The sequence below is a fragment of the Coffea arabica genome, chromosome 2c (genome assembly GCF_036785885.1).
Source record: "Coffea arabica cultivar ET-39 chromosome 2c, Coffea Arabica ET-39 HiFi, whole genome shotgun sequence".
Taxonomy (NCBI): Eukaryota; Viridiplantae; Streptophyta; class Magnoliopsida; order Gentianales; family Rubiaceae; genus Coffea; species Coffea arabica.
The window spans coordinates 65247673-65265614 of record NC_092312.1 but is presented as its reverse complement, the minus strand read 5'-3'; the positions used below and the strand labels follow the sequence as shown (position 1 = coordinate 65265614).

At 32.3% G+C, this 17942-nt stretch overlaps 1 protein-coding gene across 2 annotated transcripts; it reads right to left on the bottom strand.

The window, feature by feature from the left end:
* Positions 1 to 4539: 4539 nt before the first annotated feature.
* Positions 4540 to 7784, bottom strand: LOC113727466 (ADP-ribosylation factor-like). Of its 2 annotated transcripts, none has more exons than XM_027251659.2 (7): positions 7673 to 7784; positions 7219 to 7401; positions 6317 to 6387; positions 6050 to 6169; positions 5705 to 5823; positions 5125 to 5206; positions 4540 to 4864 (listed from the first exon to the last, which is right to left on the bottom strand). In XM_027251659.2, exons 2-7 carry the CDS (start codon positions 7361 to 7363, stop codon positions 4859 to 4861), a joined length of 543 nt encoding a protein of 180 aa, XP_027107460.1. In that variant the 5' UTR covers positions 7364 to 7401; positions 7673 to 7784; the 3' UTR covers positions 4540 to 4858. The 2 variants fall into 2 exon arrangements, with proteins under 2 accessions (XP_027107460.1, XP_027107461.1); XM_027251660.2 differs by having other exon boundaries at positions 7219 to 7392; positions 7673 to 7766.
* Between the last annotated feature and the right edge of the window lie 10158 nt (positions 7785 to 17942).

Below are 17942 nucleotides of genomic sequence, written 5' to 3'. Positions count from 1 at the left end.
CGAAAGCAAACTAACACTCCGGTGGGATTAACTGTTTTTGGAGGCGTTATTGAAAAATTTTACTGTAACAGAGTTTTTAGAAAATATTTTGGAATATTTAAGAATAGTAGACTTTTTAAAATATATTTTAAGATATTTTTTAAATATTAAAAAAAATTTAGACTACTTTTTACAGTACCTTTTAGAGTACTTTTTAAAAAATTTTATAGTATTTGAAAATTTTGTTTTTGAAAAACTAGTGTATCCAAACAGATAGCGATCCTAGAATCATGAGGCATGATGCCCTCATCTAGGCCTACAACAACATATCACAAAAATTAGACATTTAGACATGAATTTTGGGAAAAGATTAAATTTAACTTTGAACAATTTGTCAATACTTTAAAGTAAATCTTATATACACTGATAGTGTCTGTATACTATCACCATTAATTCTATGATACGTGTACAAAAATTAGATTTTGAATTTAAATTTTGCATAGTTATCATTTACTCAAAACTGATTGCATATACATGTATATAACATTAATCTACCTTGTTTGGTAAGTTCTTAGAGAGGAATGCCTCATAAAAGCCCCCCTGCAAATGTGCTCTTGATTTACCTGAGAAACCCAAAATGCAAAGAGGTATACGTGTGGGCCTTAATGGGACGTTAATGAGAGAGAGAGACAGAGAGAGTTATCGTTGTGTAAGCGAAAGATCTTTGCTTGTTTGCAAACACAAGCTTTTTTGCATCACTCACTAATGCTGCACATTTATCTCAGCTAGATATGCATATTTAAAAGATCACATCATATATTTGGATTAGAATCTTGTGATCGACTTTAACCCCATTTTTAACGGCTAAGAAAACAATAGTTGTCAAAATGTCAGCAATATCCTTGCTCGAGCTGCAGGTTTCTAGCTGTTTAGTTCCTCCATTTAGAGTGGTCATGTCTAGCTACTTCTACTTTTGAACATACATTAAGGAGGCATTTACTTTGAATTTTGGAATGAAAATAAGAATCAGAATGAAATATAGGGATACAATTGAGTCTAGTTGAATTTGAATATTATACTATTCGAGTTAAAAAATTTGGGCTCGAAATTGTCGAGCTCGAGCTTAAGCTAGATTTTATTTTACCTTACTCGAGTTCAATTTCGAACTCGTGAAAATCGAACCCAGTTCATAATCAAATTTAAGAAATATAAATTTATGTTTTATATAATTTTAAACAAGGGACAAAATAGACATTTCATGCTAATAAATAAAAAAAATTTAAAAATCATATATATGTAAAGCTTGATTGAACTCGACTAAACTTGAGAGTGGTCAAGATTCACATATTAGCCTTGACCTTGATTCATCAAGCAACTCGAGCTGCTTAAACTCGAGCTCATACTCGGTTGACTAGTTCAAGCTTGAACTCGGACAATACTAGTTCGAGTTTGAGTTTTGACTGAGTAAGTTCGTGAGTTACTCAATTAAATTTGACTCGTTTATACCCCTAATAAAATCAGCATCTGTATTGGAATTATATACTTCAATGTGAACATCAATTTTGGTCATCCCCCTAACTTGTTTGGTCTAAAACTAGAATGGGTTTCATTCTCCTAGTTAGTTGATTAATTTGAAACCCAATACATAACTGAGGAATAACATGGGTGGCACACTGTGACCTTCTGCATCAAAGTTAAAAATTTCATAGGGATGCAAATCGTCTTGAAAAAGAAACATTATGTGCCTCAACCTTACTATATTTCTTAGTTGATTGTCAACCTTGAAGATATTGAAGCTTTTGTTCACTCTGCCATGCCAATTTACTTGAACAGTAAAAGTTTACATTATTTGGGTAATGGCGAGGCGAGATGATCTTGAGCAATTTTATTTGAGAAAAATGTGGTTTAGTCCCCAATGTTTAGCAGCTATATAGTTTTACTCTTTAAAGTTTTTGTGATCCGGAAGATAGTACAAGTGATTAGAAATATAGGAACTGGAAGGAGGAAGTTACCAAGAACTAAACAAATTAGGAGCTAAGCTTGGAGTGGAATTTTGATCCTGAGAACTTTTCACTGAATTAATTGTGTTAATCACTGATGCAAAGTGTCACGCCCCAAATCTGGGTACTTGAGCTCAATTTGCAACATGGCATGCCATATTTATAAGACCTTACTCCCATAAATACAAGGCATCATGATCATAACTTACAAAATTTCACTAAAATTTATATATTACGTATACCAATGAAATACATACATTTCACTAAATTGTATCTACAAAATGCTTTACTCCAACTTCTCAAGATTTAAACATCTATCTATAAACCTTTCTCACTTATTTTTTAAACGTACACGAGTCGGCTTTCTTGATCTGCAAGAAAGATAAATAGACGTAGGTTGAGCGACATATGCCCAGTAGGTAGTACTTACTCCCCTGTTAGATCATTTAACTATATACATACTATATATATATATACAACTGCAAATTTGGTCACACCATGTCACATGCATACATCAATTAAAAATGTTTGTCATCCCATTTCATATATTATATAAATATATTTCATTGAAAGTCAGTGGCTTATACATAAGTGGCATCTATCGGACGTGACACTTAGTCCCGTAAGTTTTAGAGATGGCTCCTGCCGAACATGGGTTAGAAATGCACATAATATGACATGATTATATTCATTGAACATACTTGCAAATCAAAAAATATATCAATCATGCCATCTCATTTCATAAACATAGCTCACAAACAAGCACATGCAATATGCGGCTTCTGAGTAATCAGTCTAGAAATTAAACCCCTTCTATGTGGGCGACCAATAGGTTTCATGACTACCGATTGGTCTCATTACATATATAGGTCAATCGGTCGGGGTCTATACCGAACTACGATGATAGTCAACTGGTCAGCTTTATACCGAACTACCATGACTATCAATTGGCCGGACTCTATACCGAACTACCTTGACCTTGTCAATCAGCTGTGATACGAACTCGACCCAACAAGAACCTGTCTTGAAGAATCGAATCGATCAGGAAACTGAAGGATCTATCTTGATTAAGTTATGAAACAATAACTACCTTGCTAGACCTAAAGAGAACCCGTCTCTAAAAACCTAGTGGATTGGTTATTGGCTTAAAAGAACAAGATGACGTGATCATCTTGCCTTGAACACCACAAGTATCCAATCTAAATACTTGATACAGTTCAAGAAAAAACTCAAGTTCCATCAAGGAACTCCATAGAGCTGTTAAACTAGCCGAGTCGAGCTCGAACATAGGACAATCAAGCTCGACTCGAACCTCTAATCGAGCTAGTTCGAGTTCGCTCGATTAGTAATTCAAACCTCACAAAGCTTTCGAGATCAACTCGATATACTGGTAGAAAACTCGAGTTGGGGCTCAAACTCGAGTTCGAAATTGAGCCGAGCTCATCGAGTTCGAAGCTCGAGCTCGAGCTCGTTTACGGGAGACAACATATCAGGTCCTGGCACACTCGTATTTAGCCTGACAAAAGAAGATACACATTCCCTGATTTATCATCTTCAATTCGACAAGCCATGCCAAATGACAATACACTCTTGATTCTTATCAAATTAAGCATTCAGTTACGATTCTTGTGCTGAAAAAATACATACAAATTCAGCACCACTTAATAAGTTTAGCAGAAAAATTTTTATTTATCAAACACCCAAAACATCTGAATGTCTGAATGAATTCAGTTTCAGCACTTTTTATGTTATCAAACAGACACTAAGTAAAATATTGGTAAAATAATTAATAATATTGGTTAATTTATTAGTCTTAATCAAGAGGGAGATCGAAAAATTTGAGGTTTTAGACAAAGGTGATATAAAGGAATATAGATAGGAGTTTACTGTATAGAGCAGGAATTCACTGACTTGTGGATATTTATTGCTAATTTTTTTTTAATAAAATTCTAATTCGTCCAAAAAAAAAAGTTTTGTCAAAAATATATCTAGACCGAAATGTTTAGTAGCTAAACAATTTTACTCCTTAAAGTTTGGGCAAGAACAAACATGGTCCCTAATGTATCTAATTTAAAGCAGATTTAAAACATTCAAAAAAATTTTCAATTGTTGATAGAGTTTAATCATGCGCAATCATTTGCCTATTAATGTGCCTATTAATGCTGAAACTTTATGGACTAAAATTGTACCAGGTGCCAAACATTGGGGGCGGATTTATTTTTGTTGAAACGGGACTAAAATCACAAAGATACTGAACATTGAGGATCAAAACGGTATTTCCACCATTTTACTTATTTGAATTTAACTTGAGAAATTATTTTCAACTACTAAATTATATTTGGTCCAAGGACCAAGACAAAACAACAGTACTAGGAGATTGTTACATCAAATGCCCAGATTTTTTTCCAATGGTAAACAAGAATAAACTGTTAATTTTTTTTTTTTTCATTGCCCATTTTAGCAAAGCACAGACTTGGTTCATCCTCCATTCTTCCCCACCAGCTGCCATTACATTGAAGCCTTCACATATTGAATTTGAAAGAAGTTTGCAATTATCAACTCAGCAAAGAACATAGCTTTTATGTTATTGATCAACAAGAAGATCCGAGAGAGAAACTATAAGGTGAAACTTGAACATTTTTTGAAGGAATAAAATACAGACTTAGGCAATATCAATTGGCAGTCACATAGATGTCCGAACAAGTCAATATACCATAAGTTTGGAACAAGCTGGATGAAAATATTGAATGCACAGAAAAACAATTTACAACATAGTGCAGTTTTATCTTGCAGATAGAAGATGATTTGAAGGCAAGCTAACAACAAAAAAGTGTTGTTACAGTTCATCTGCAGAATCTTGCTAGGTATGATGCCACCATCTAGTCCTGCAACAACATGAATAAACACACAACAATTAGACTACATGATTTTCAAAATGAATTAAATTTAGACTACATGATTAATCTTATATACACTGTTAGTGCATACATTATCACCGTTAGATATATCACACACGTGTAAAATTTGAATTTGATATTCAAATTTTGTTCATATATCATTTATCCAACCGTGATAGTATATATCCTGACAGTGTATATAAGATTTATACTTAAATTTATCTCCGAGCAATTTGATAATACTCTACCTTGTCAGCTATGTTTCTAGAGAGCCATTCCATGCCCTCATAAAGCCCTTCTCCAGTGGTTGCACATGTGCTCTGGATATACCTGAGAAACACCAAAAAGAAGATCTTTAGTTTTCCCCAAAATGTTAAGAATCACAGCTCTGGATTCACTGTCAAATTGTAAAATGTCACTGCTCTGGATCATCCAGTAAGTACATTCAGACAAACACAGCAACAAATTGAAAAGGTTACTAGACAGCTAAGGTACAAGTCACAAACACTATATATAGCGTGGGGAGATTCTATATATAGTTACTTGGTATCATACTCTCGACTTTAATTCACCGTTGGACGGTGAAATAATTGTTTTGAACCTTTAGATTATATCTGTTTCAATCGTTTAAAATTTGAGCAACTATCATCACTCCGAGATAGAAATTGAAAGAATGATTCCCGAAAGAGACCATAGAATTTCCCGTATCGCATGTGTTACATCATTATCAATAGTACCTATAATCAATTACATGGAAGGTGCATTTCTTCTTCAGTAACAAAAAGCAAATAGAGGGAAAAGGGGGATGAAGATAAAGAGAGAATTTACCACTGGCGTTGACTGATGGAGTGAAGACCGAGTTTGTCAGTAAGTTCTGCAACATTCATTGCATTGGCAAGATCTTGCTTGTTTGCAAGCACAAGCAGCACAGCATTCCTCAATTCATCCTACAAATTTATCTTTGTTAGAATCATATATAATTTCAAAGATGATAGCATGTCACCTGAACCACAATCTTGTCAATGACCTTTACTCAGTTTCTAACTGAAGCACAAGGTATACATTACAAGAAAATGAGCAAATAGAGAAAGTGAAAGAAAGGATTCATGCTTAAGTTGTAGAAAGTTTTCCTGACTTCTATCATCAAATCAACCTGAAATTGGAATAGGATACCTCATTTAACATCCTGTGAAGCTCATCCCTAGCCTCAGCTACACGATCTCGGTCACTACTATCAATGACAAAGATTAATGCTTGAGTACTTTGGTAGTAATATTTCCACAATGGTCGGATCTGAAAATCAGGAATAAATGGTCAGCAATTCATGCAATTAAGACTCAATGAATCCTCAACTTCTCTTCAATGGATATTTTAATGCCAGTCAAGCCTCCAAATTGATGACCATGTTATCCAGTTGAAAGAAAAGCGGTATATGGTTACCCTATCCTGACCACCAACATCCCAAACGGTAAAGCTGATGCTCTTGTATTCCACAGTCTCCACATTAAATCCTGGCAAAAACAAAGAGAAAAAAATAAGTAAATGATGACACTTAAAATGTATGAAAGATGCTGAACTGACAAAATAATTCATGACTAAGAACACTTAAAAAGATGTTGAATTGATAAAATGTATGGTTCCAAATATATTGAGACATTATTAATTAATCATTGTATTCTCTATCGCAAAGTTCTATTTGCACAAAATTTTAACAAAACAGTAACAAAGTTCAAACTCAAGTTGTCAGTCGTTTAAACTTTAAAAATACAGTTCAAGAGTACAGCACAATGTCCTGCAGTAACACCTTGCTAAAATGAACATTCAAGTACGTATTAAAAAATTTTCTATATTTTTCTTCAAAGAATAAAAAAGAACATTAGGAACCTAAGGTAAGTAGGTTAGTCTTGTGAAATTTGTTGTGTTTTTGAAATTCGTATTGTAACATATAGGTTTTTCTAGCGGACGCCTTATAGGCACTCATTAACACACTTAATATTCACCTAATCTATACACGCGAACTAACAATTATCACCCTCTGTTACATTTATATACTTTCATTATTGAATCTTATTTACCATCCCTTATATTTATTTACTTTTCCTAGTATACCTTACATTTCTAAAATGTGACACCTAAATTATATTTTAATCAGACTATAGACACTTGTTAGTTAATATTTATATCTATTGTACCAGTGCATAAACTCTACAGTGAGTCAATAGTGTGCAACTGTGACAGGCAACCGTATAAAGTTCCAAATACCAATGATAGAAGATTTATACCAACTTTCTAGATGGGTTAGAAAAGCCAATGTTAGAAAAGAGTTGGTGGAAGATTTATACCAATGGTAGGAATGGTAGTCACAACTTCGCCCAACTTGAGCTTGTACAGCACAGTAGTTTTGCCGGCAGCATCAAGACCCACCATCAGTACCCGCGCTTGCTTCTGGGCAAAGAGTTGGCTCAGCTTGGTAAGTAACAATCCCATCTAGTTTAATTTCTTCTTCTTAATTACACCTGCAATAGCTGGAAACAAGACATTAGGGGATTCTACCGTCCCTTGTTGATACCATACCCTCCAACTAAAATGATAACCGTTGAATAGTGAAATAAGTAATTTTGATTCTGGGGGAGGGATTGATAAACAAGAAATAAAAAACCAAAAAATATCTTCATCATCCATGAAAATAAAGCCAGCAAACCTCGATCAGAACTCAACATAATCATATAAGCAAGTAAATCACAAAAATGATTAAAAAAAAAATCAATAGAAGAAAATTAAATTGTGAGGACTTACAATGAAATAGGAATTTGCTAATATATTGCGAACGAAAACAAAAAAAAAAAAAGTGATTAGGGAACCATTTGGTATGCTGAAAAAGGAGGGAATATCTTGGCTTCGTTGTGCCTCCAGCAAAATTTGTATATATACTTGTATACATAGAGACAAAAGAACCTAAACCCAGTTGTCAAGTATCCAGTGTGGCACAAAGTTATTGGCCGGATGATTCGGTTTTGATGTCTTAGGAATAAAATTACTGTCTAATTCTTGTCCTAATTCTTGACTAGTTGAAGGAATAGTCAACCCTCTGACAAGTTCATCCGCTATTTTGTTAAGTATTACTACTAGCTTAATCACTAAGAAATATATATATAGTAGTACTGTAGTACATCACTGATATGGAAATATTCAGGTCTGTTTGGACAGTGAAATTATTCCAAATAATATTTCGCTTGTATCGTAAATACATTTTTCAACTCACTTTTTTATATTTTCAACTATCTTTTTATCTCGCATACATCACATCACAAAAGTACTACGGTAATTATTTCAAATAATATTTCAAATAAATTTTGAGGCGAAGTTTACTAAATAGACTAATTACATTTACCTCCCTTGAGGCTAGGCCAAACTACCAAATTTACCTTGAGGTTTAGTTAAATAACATTGACCTCCCCTGCCAGTAACACCATCTAAACTCCATCCGTGGAGGTCATAAAAATGACGAACAACATACCCCTTTTCTAAATCATGAAAGGTCTATCAATAAAAGAAAACCAAATGTAAAAAAATGAAATCATCCAAACAAGTAAACAAATGTCCACAAATACATCCAGTTGAATTTGCAGCTCATGAAATTGAAGAGAAAAGATCTAAAACGCAAGGGATTCAGCTAAAGATGAGTGGGACAATTTCATATTGAAGATCTTTTGTTGGGTATTAAAATAATAACATCTGACACATTCTAAATACTTATATGATATTGGTTGAAGTATTTTCATTGCATTTGATGAAATCAAATGGTTTCCCAGACGTGGTCATGGAGTCACAATAGGCTTTATTTCAATATTATTTTGTTCCTATCTTGAAATTTTCAAGTCAAAACTCTGTTGTGGACAAATTCAAGGACGGGAGTTCTAGAAAGTTGGATTGACTATAAAGAAGAAGAATTTGATGCCCAAAGTATGGTGGCGGCATATGTATTTAGCAGCAAGGTGGGTGCAGATTGATAGCTGGGGAAATGGAAGAAATGATGGTTATTTTTTGAACTTTCAATATTGTATAAATATGTTAGGATTTAGCAGTCAACGTCATCTTACTAACGGCAGGGACCCTTTTGTTATGGTTTTGCAAGATTAAAGGATTATTTTGTAATTTAGTCAACCTCAAGGTTTATTTTATAGTTTGGTCCAACCTCGGGGGGGGGGGGGGGTAAATGTAATTAGTCCTTACTAATTTGATTCATAGTTGACAAATTGCGTCTCTCTTAATTATAAGTTATCTGCAGGATATTTTTTTTTCCCTAGAGGGTACTTGGAAATTTGGATGGGTGACAAAATAAATTGAACGTGAGAAATTTTTTTTTTTTTTAGTGTAAGTGCGAGTTCTCGAATCCGAAACTTCTCACTCGTACTCTTTCCCTTGTACCACTCAACCCATCCTCCGCCTGAGAAATTAATACCTCATGTGTCGGTCAAAAAATTTATAGTTGAACTATTTTAGTTTTTTTTAAAAATCTTTGTTTCAAAATTTTCGATGATGTACAAGATTCCTATAGCTTAATCACTAAGAGATCTATATGTTCCCTGCGTAGTCCCTCGTTGTATATAATATATTGCTAATATGGAAAAAGCCTAAACATTGACGTTTCTGTCAAGGAAAGAATTTGTAGTGCAGAAATAGTTCATCTAAATCAGTTCAATTAAGTTTTCCAAAATGGAGAATGAAACAATTGCTTTAATTAATCAACCTAAACTACGGTTTATAATTAAGAATTCACAAAGGCCCAAAATTAGAAGCATGTGATATTGAACAGTGAAAGTTTTAGTTTACTAATGCTTTTAGTTTTGCTTTTTCTTATTCACTTTTTTTTTCAATAAGTTGTGACAAGCATAGTTGAACCAACTATTCATAGAGTTGTTAGCCACTAAGAAAGATTTAAATCTCTATTTGGATGCAGGTCAAGGGATTTGCATTTTAAATATCCAAGTTTTCTTGAAAATTTCGCCAATGAGTGTCTACGTAGTACGCATCTATTTGGATTGGTGATAGTTCAGTTTCCTTCGAATTCCCCTTTAACCTATTTAAGTCCCCCTCTCCTTAGTATAAAGTAGAAATAGGTGTAGAATAAAATCCATTGTGTCGCAAAAAAAAAAAAAACATAGTTGAGGGGCTTGATGGGGGGCATTTCTTATTCTTGTTCTTATTCTTTTCTCTTTTTTTTTGTGTTTTTGTATACAAGAGGGCTTAGGCATATGATTCCTTTATCATCTAAAGTGTGGTGGAGCTAATCCACAACAATTATCACCTAAAACATGTAAATTCTTTGTTTAATATTTTTCATTGGATTATAAATTACGTTTTCAAACTTTGCGCCCTTCAGTTAATAAAATTCAAATAGTGGACAACAGTACCCTCCTTTAGTCTGGATAGGTCTTCAGGTGTTTTTGTTTATAGGATTTTGAAAAAAATAAAATAAAATAGAAGATGTAAAGCCCCAAGACGGCTGGAGAAAATGTTCCAATTACTTCAAGAGCATGACCAGTAATATTACCAATCACATTAGGCACTGGCCTACTCCGTTGCCTCCTCTTAGAGTATGTTGTATCAAACATGAAACGTCCTTTCCTATAAGCTCCTTGCAATCTTGAATGATAGTAATTGTTGTGTTTTCCTAAAAAGTTCTTTCCCTAATAACAGGTTGCAACAGGTGAGCGAGTCCTTAAAGACCCAAAAAAATTATGCTATATGATTATGTCCATATCCTAAGCTAACTGCATAAGTGTAAATTTTATATACATTAACAGTGTATGCACTATTATCGTGACTAGATATAGTCGTGGATTGCAACCAAAATGTGAGGGAGGAGAAGGGGGTTACGGGAGAACCGCCGAGGGGAGGGGGGGTGAAGGAAGGAGGAGGAAGAAGCGGGAGGAAGAAAGAAAGGAGAGGGAAGGCAGAAAAAGAAGAGAGGAGGAGGGAGGGAAGGGACGGAGTGGTGGGTAGTGGTAAAGTTTTTGAAATTTTTAAAAATACCTCACTAAAATTTTAAATCTTAAAAATGCCCCAAAATATATATTCAAAAATAGTTTTAAAAAATACTACAAAAAATATCTACAGTAAGCGTTTTTCACATATATTGTTATTGTAAAATATTTCAAAAATAACTAATTCAAATGGAACCGCTTAAATGACAATATCCTAAAAGTAAAAGGGCTATAAAATTTTCCAATAATTGGAAAGAAGTGCGAAGCTCGTAAAACCCATTAATGGCAAAAAACTCAGGTCACACATGTTAGGTTTGTCCATGTTTTGAATGGCCCAGATAATGTCAATTTCATGAGTCTGAAGAGAAACTTTCAACCTCAAACTCAATCCAAGGCCAGGGCGTGAGATGATAATGGGTTTGGGCACGTCTTTGTACATCAGCTCAGACCACAACGGATCTTCTGTCCCACATCCTGTGTCACTCTCTGTGTCACTTTTTATTATATTGTTATTTCTCATTCATAAACATCATGTTTTAATTCTTTTTTACTTTTTTAAGATCCAATAACTATTAATTCAGTAATACACAAAATTTAACATACTCAAAAAATCAAAATGCATAAAAAATGAGATTTTTTATGAATTTTCTGGTGTATTTTTTAATTTTCTATTATATATTGCTTTTTTTAAGCTGTTATATTTATTTTTTACTGAATTAATAGTTATTGGATCTTAAGGAAGCAAAAAAGAATTAAAACATGATGTTTATGAATGAGAAATAGCAATATAATAAAAAGTGGCACAGAGAGTGGCACAGGATGTGGGACAGAAGATCCGTTGCGAGCTCCGACCCACTATGTACTTTGCAACTTGTGTACAGGGTAAATTTGACGTAAGAGCCTCGAAGCATCACCTAATTGTACTTTGCTTATCAATTATAGCACTTTAATTCTTATACTATCACTTTTAAGTACATTCTTGAAATTAGTTGAAAAATAACAAAAATTTTCTAACTATTTTTGAGTGAGAACATTTTAGTCCCTAAATTAAGTACGATTATCAAAGTACTTTTATTCATTTAGGGTTCTAATAGTCTTGTGTTGTGTTAAAAAATAACTATCAAAGTTCCTATGGATTTTAACTAGTTTAAGTAATGTATTACGATTTTTTTAGTATATTAAATTTAAGTGCTACAATTGATAGTTTGAGATAAATGGTTTAGATTAGTGATAGTTCAAATGTGCTTACTGTAATTAATTGTAATGCATATATGTACACATATTTTAATCATATTTTACTATTTGAAGACTAGTAATTGTACTTTCAACTTATGATACATTAATTAGAAAGTACTTTTTTGAAGAAAGTTTTACAACTATCAACCTTCATATAATCGACTTTTAATACAAAAGTTCATGATCCAACAACCAAGCACTAGAAGATTGAGTTTTTTTCTCTTCAAAAGAAACTTTAAATCTTACAAGGGAAACAAAGAAAGGATTAATTCCATTTTGCAACTTTAACTTTTCTAATATTACCACTTTAGTTCCTAAACTCTAAATTAAGACATTTCAGTCCTTAAACTATATTTTAATTCCCTTTTTAGTTGATAAGTATTTATTTTACATATTTTTAGTGTGTTTTATTACTTAGTTTTGTTTGTTTTTAGGGTTTTAAGGATGAAAAATGCTCTCCTTTTAAGCAATTGCATTTAATAACTAAAACTTGCATTTGAATGATTTAATGTGCAAAACATATTATTGTTTTTATGGGTTTTGATGTTTTATGTTCATTTTAGATCAAGTGAAACACAAGTAAGATGTTAGAGATGATTTGAGGACGATTTGGAAATGACAAAAGCTACAAAATTAGTCTTCCAAGGAGAAAACTGATGAGTGACTATTTTGTGGTATATTTGAATGATTATTTATATTACTTTTAGTCACTTTTTCAATATTATAAGAAAAACACTGGTCCATTTTTACTAGAATTAGTTATAAGAAACTACTTAGAGCTTAAAGGAGAATTTTGTCCCTTTTACTTGCATATTTTTTATTATTTTTGTAGGATTTGGAAATCAACTTCATTTTGGATAAGAAATAAACTTGCATTATGTTAATTGAAGTTCTAAAGTAAACAAGATGATAACTTTCAAAGGTGGTTCAAGTCACAAGAAAAAGAAAACGAAGAAACATGTTGAAAAAGAAAGTCGACTCAAATCCCTCCAAAGAATTCAGCCAGTTTTTGGAGGGATTGTCGAAGGGATTTGAGGCAATGAGTTGGAATAAGAAACAAAATTTTAAAAAAAAAAAATAGGGAAGGAATTTGGCCAATTTTTGGATGGATCACTAGAGGGATTCCGGTCAAATTTTGCGACTTCAACTTGCGCAACTTGTTTTCACCTCCATTATTTCACATTTTTTTAGGGATGTTTAACATCTCATTTGCAACTGTTAAGATGGGATTTTAGCAATAATTTGTGACCTTATTTCTTCAATAATGATGTGATTTTGTTTTCAAGCCAAAATTGTTGACTATTTAGAGGTATGTTCGCATGAAAGATACTGGTGAAGTATTTGAAGATTTCTCTATAAATAGAACATGTATCTTTCATTTTAAGAGAGCTTGGAGAGGGGCAAGGAATACTACAAAAATGTAGTTTCTTAACTCTTTAGTTTATGTAGTGTAGGATAGTTAGTTTAGCTTAGTTAGTTCATCCTTTCTTGTGTATTAGTTAGATGGAAATAAAGCTAAAGGATGAATAAGGTAAGGAGGAAGCTCATATGATAACGGTTACTTTACCTTCATAACTCTTTATCTTTTGTAATTGATTCTAAATTTGGTTAATATACAAGTTTGGATTTTATCTTCATTATGTGTTTCCAAAGTTTTTGGTTGAACTTTCTATGATTATATTATATTGATTTCTTAGTAATTTGAGCTATTATTTTGAGCAAGTTATTTAGCACTTTTGCTCCTCTGATCATGATTAACTTGGTATCATTAATTGTGATTATATAAAGGTATTGTCTTTTCAATAAAAATTGGGATTTAACACTAGTTCGAGAAAGTGTTAAACCTAGGGAATATGCTTATGAAAGTAGAGCTGCACCTTTGTGGTTTTGGTAGCTTTGTTTCATATAATTTCATAGAGGTAATGAACTTTTAACTAATTTCATAACCACAAAAGTAAGTCTGGATTAATTATAAGTGTAGTTTATTCACTACAAGAGTAGATTTCAAATGCATAAAGAAATTGCACTATAACTAGTCAATGTAATAGTGCTTAATGATCCAAAATTGCACTTACATAAATAGTTAGGGATATCATGACCTAAGGAGTTTTCATTTGCTATTTTCTTGCATATATAGTTTAGCTTAGTTTTATTTTTTTTTTTAATTTGTTGATTATCTAAATAATAGAGGAGCATAGTAATGCCGATAGTTATCCATTCTTCTCTGTGGGTTTAACCCTTAATACCCTATATTCAATCAAAACTCGTATACTTGTAGAAAATTGCATATGGGATATTTAGAATTTTATAAATTTAAAACTTAACTGTGAATTGAACTTTATTGTTGTATGCATATCTCGTGCTCATAAAAAATGAGGACCAAGATAAGGGTAACCCATGTTTTGACCCTTAGGCTTCATTTGGATAGGGAGAAAAGGAAGAAAAGAAAGTATTCAGAGAGAAAGAACGGTCATTTCTTTCATTTGGGAGTTTAACAAGACAGAAGAGAAGTGAAATGAATGGATAAAAGTCTCCCTCCAATTGTTGAGAATGTTTCCACCCAAAAGTGGGAAGAAAAGGACGGAAACTTGTCGGGCTCCAAAAGACATTTTTAATATGTCAAGTTTGTTCTTTAAAAGCTGATACAAAAATTTATTATTCCCAATATATCCTAAAATTGATTTCTTTAAAAGCACCGCAAAGCTTTCTCGGTCATGTGTCCTATAATTTCAATACTTCCAGCAAAAACTTGGCTTTCTTCCGTTTTTCACCTATAATTCACCAAACAAAAGGTATTTCGTGTAATAGAAAAAATCCATAAAGAGCTGATATGTTACACGTAATTTCTTTTTATTTTTTTACTTTCACGTATTTAATTTATGTTAAATATAAAACCCACTAGTTTTCATTTGGTAATAACATTAGGGTAACACTTTTTGAACTTGGCTTAATTAAATTTATGTATTTAATATAAATTAAATGATTCAATATAAAATGCTCATAAATAGCTAGTATTTTATTCATATAATGAAAGAAACTCGTAAAGAACTGATATGTTATGGATAAATTTTTTTTACTTTCAAATACTTCATTTATATTAAATACAAAACATGCTAGTTTTCCTTTCGTAAAAATATTTGTGTAACGACTTTTGAATTTTATTTGCAAATATTTATGTATTTAACATAAATTAAATGATTCAGAATAAAATATCCATAAAAACCTAGTACTTGGCTCATGTAATAGAGAAAAGCCATAAAGAGCTAGTACTTTATGGGATATTTCTTTTTTTAAAAATATTTAATTTATGTTAAATAGATAACCTACTAGGCATTTCCAGCCAATATCAAAAATTATATGTCAAGAATACCTAAAAGATACTACAAGGACTTGAGGCAATTTACATGCATGCAAGAGAATCGAAGTCCAGCAAGAAATTTGTTTTATTATTCACCTTGTGGGAATGCAGATGCAATTGTTTTAGAAATTTGTCTTGTTAAAATATTCTATTTATGGGAACAAGAAGCTAATTTTTGGACTTTGATTTACAAATTGAAAGGGTAAATATGTAAAGTTGTATTCTCATAAAATCCTTTCTTTCCATATCTCTCCAACTCTCAAATAAGAGAAAGATATTTCTTTTCTTTTCTTTCATTAAACTCCCAAACAGAATATGCATCTTTTCCCTTCTCTTCCTTTCTTTCCTAAGCTATCTTTTCTTTTCTTTTCTCTTCCTCCGTAAACTCCCAAACTAAGCCTTAGATTGGGATGAAACCATTAAAAACAAGGAAAATGCAGGAGAGGTAAAACGAGGGTCATTACTCGCATTTTCTCACCTATATTTTCTCATGGCGGCTGTGCAAGTTGCATAGTTTTCCCACAACTTTTATAGCTCATTTCCAGATCGAATTTCAGCTGTAGCTACTCAAAAAATCTTAAAGATTTCAAGAAATAAATTTTGAAGATTCCAAGGAGTTATTTGGGCAACTTGAAACAAGATTATTCAGTGTATGATTCATCTATATATAGGCCCTCTTGTGAAGCATTTTTGTAACTTTAAAGCCTTGAGGAACTATGCCAAAATGTAGGCTTTCAGTAGAATTTCCTAATTCATTATTTTAGTGTGGATTAGTGTAGTTTATCAATCCTGTATCTAGCTAACATAGATGAAAATTAAGAATGAAAATGGAGAAGTTGAAAATTCATGTGACAAGGGTGACATCTCTCCTATCACTTTATTTCTTGTATTGATACTTATGTTTGGTTATAATACAAATTAGGTTCTTGTTTTCTTATCTTTTATGCTTTGCTAGTTTATATACTTAGGAATGGATGAATTATCTATACTTGTCACATGAATTTTTCGTAGTTAATTGAGTTAGATCTTATATAGGTTGTTTAGCACTTTTGTTACTACAATCATGATTAATTTGGTGTCATTAGTTGTGATTATGTAAAGGCATTGTTTCATCAATAAACATTGAGATCTAATGCTAGTTTATGGAAGTGTTAAACCTAAAAAGTTCACTCACTAATGTAGGGTTGCACTTGTGTGACTTTAATTTTATAATTTCAAATAATTTAATGAATCTATAACTAGTTTCATGTCACACTAGTAGGTGTGGAATAGTTACAAATATGGTTGGTGTACGTGAGGAAGCAGATATCACATATATTAGGAAATTAGCCATGACTTAACCAAGATAATAAACTCAATTCACTAGTAATTTTCACTTACAAGAGTAATTAGGAATTCAAAACCCTAGGAACCTCTTTCTTGTCATTTTTATCACTTTTGTTGCATATTATTAGTGTATATTTACATATTTTATTTGTAGTAGTCTAAATAATAAAAGAATTTGAATCACATGGGTACTTGACAATCTTTCCTGTGGGATCGACACTCAAATATTCCCTATAATCGTATACGATCAATGCACTTGTAGCCGTGGTAGTTTGAGTCATATTTAAAGTTTGGAAGCAATTAGAGATCAAACTCCCTATGCATCATTGGTCCCTAAACTCTACTATGAGACACTTTAGTCTCCAAACTATCCTTTGATTCTTACTTTGTTCCTACACTTCTATTTTCTCTCTAATTTTGGGATATTTTTGGGTTATAATTGCTTCTCACTTGACTAGTATTTCATTGGTTGTGGGTCTTCTGATAATGATTGTACTTAAGTAGGATGAGTTTTATAATTTAGGGACTAAGCATCTCAATTTATAGTTCAAGGACCAAAGTGAAAATTAGAGTATTATTGAAGAGTGTAAGGTAGGGGTGAGTACGGGTTGGATACCCGTCCCTAATATATTGGATCAACTATTTTGTGACCCTAAACCGCTCCTAATATCTTCGAATATCCGAAAAAAAGGGACAGGTCACCCCTAATATATTGGATCAACTATTTTGTGACCCTAAACCGCTCTTAATATCTTCGAGTATCCGAAAAAAAGGGGCGGGTCATAGGGTACCCGTCCCTAAAAAAAACTATTTTTCAATAAAAAATATAGTTTGCACTAAACATCAACATGTTTTTCAATTTAAAAAAAAAACATGTTTTCCAATTAATATTGGTAGAGATATTGTAAACAAAGTCTATACATCACCATTCTCACATATTTCATCCAACAATCAAACCGATCTCATAAATTTAGTACATATTAGAATTATAATATCTAATAGACAAAACGAAATTTCATGTTAATTTTAAATATATCACCATTCTCACAGATTTTATCCTTCTACAATACAACAAAAACAATGATAATAAGTATCTGGCAACTTCCCCAACTTTCTTAAGGATGTTATGGTATAAGACTGCATCCCAAATGAGTCGATT

What these genes read in the sequence shown, in the direction of transcription:
- LOC113727466 (XM_027251659.2), bottom strand. Translation starts at nt 7,363, where the DNA reads ATGGGATTGTTACTTACCAAGCTGAGCCAACTCTTTGCCCAGAAGCAA. An exon ending in ATGTTGGTGGTCAGGATAGG is followed by an intron (nt 6,170 to 6,316) that starts GTAACCATATAC and finishes CCTGATTTTCAG; the next exon opens with ATCCGACCATTGTGGAAATA. An exon ending in TTCACAGGATGTTAAATGAG is followed by an intron (nt 5,824 to 6,049) that starts GTATCCTATTCC and finishes ATAAATTTGTAG; the next exon opens with GATGAATTGAGGAATGCTGT.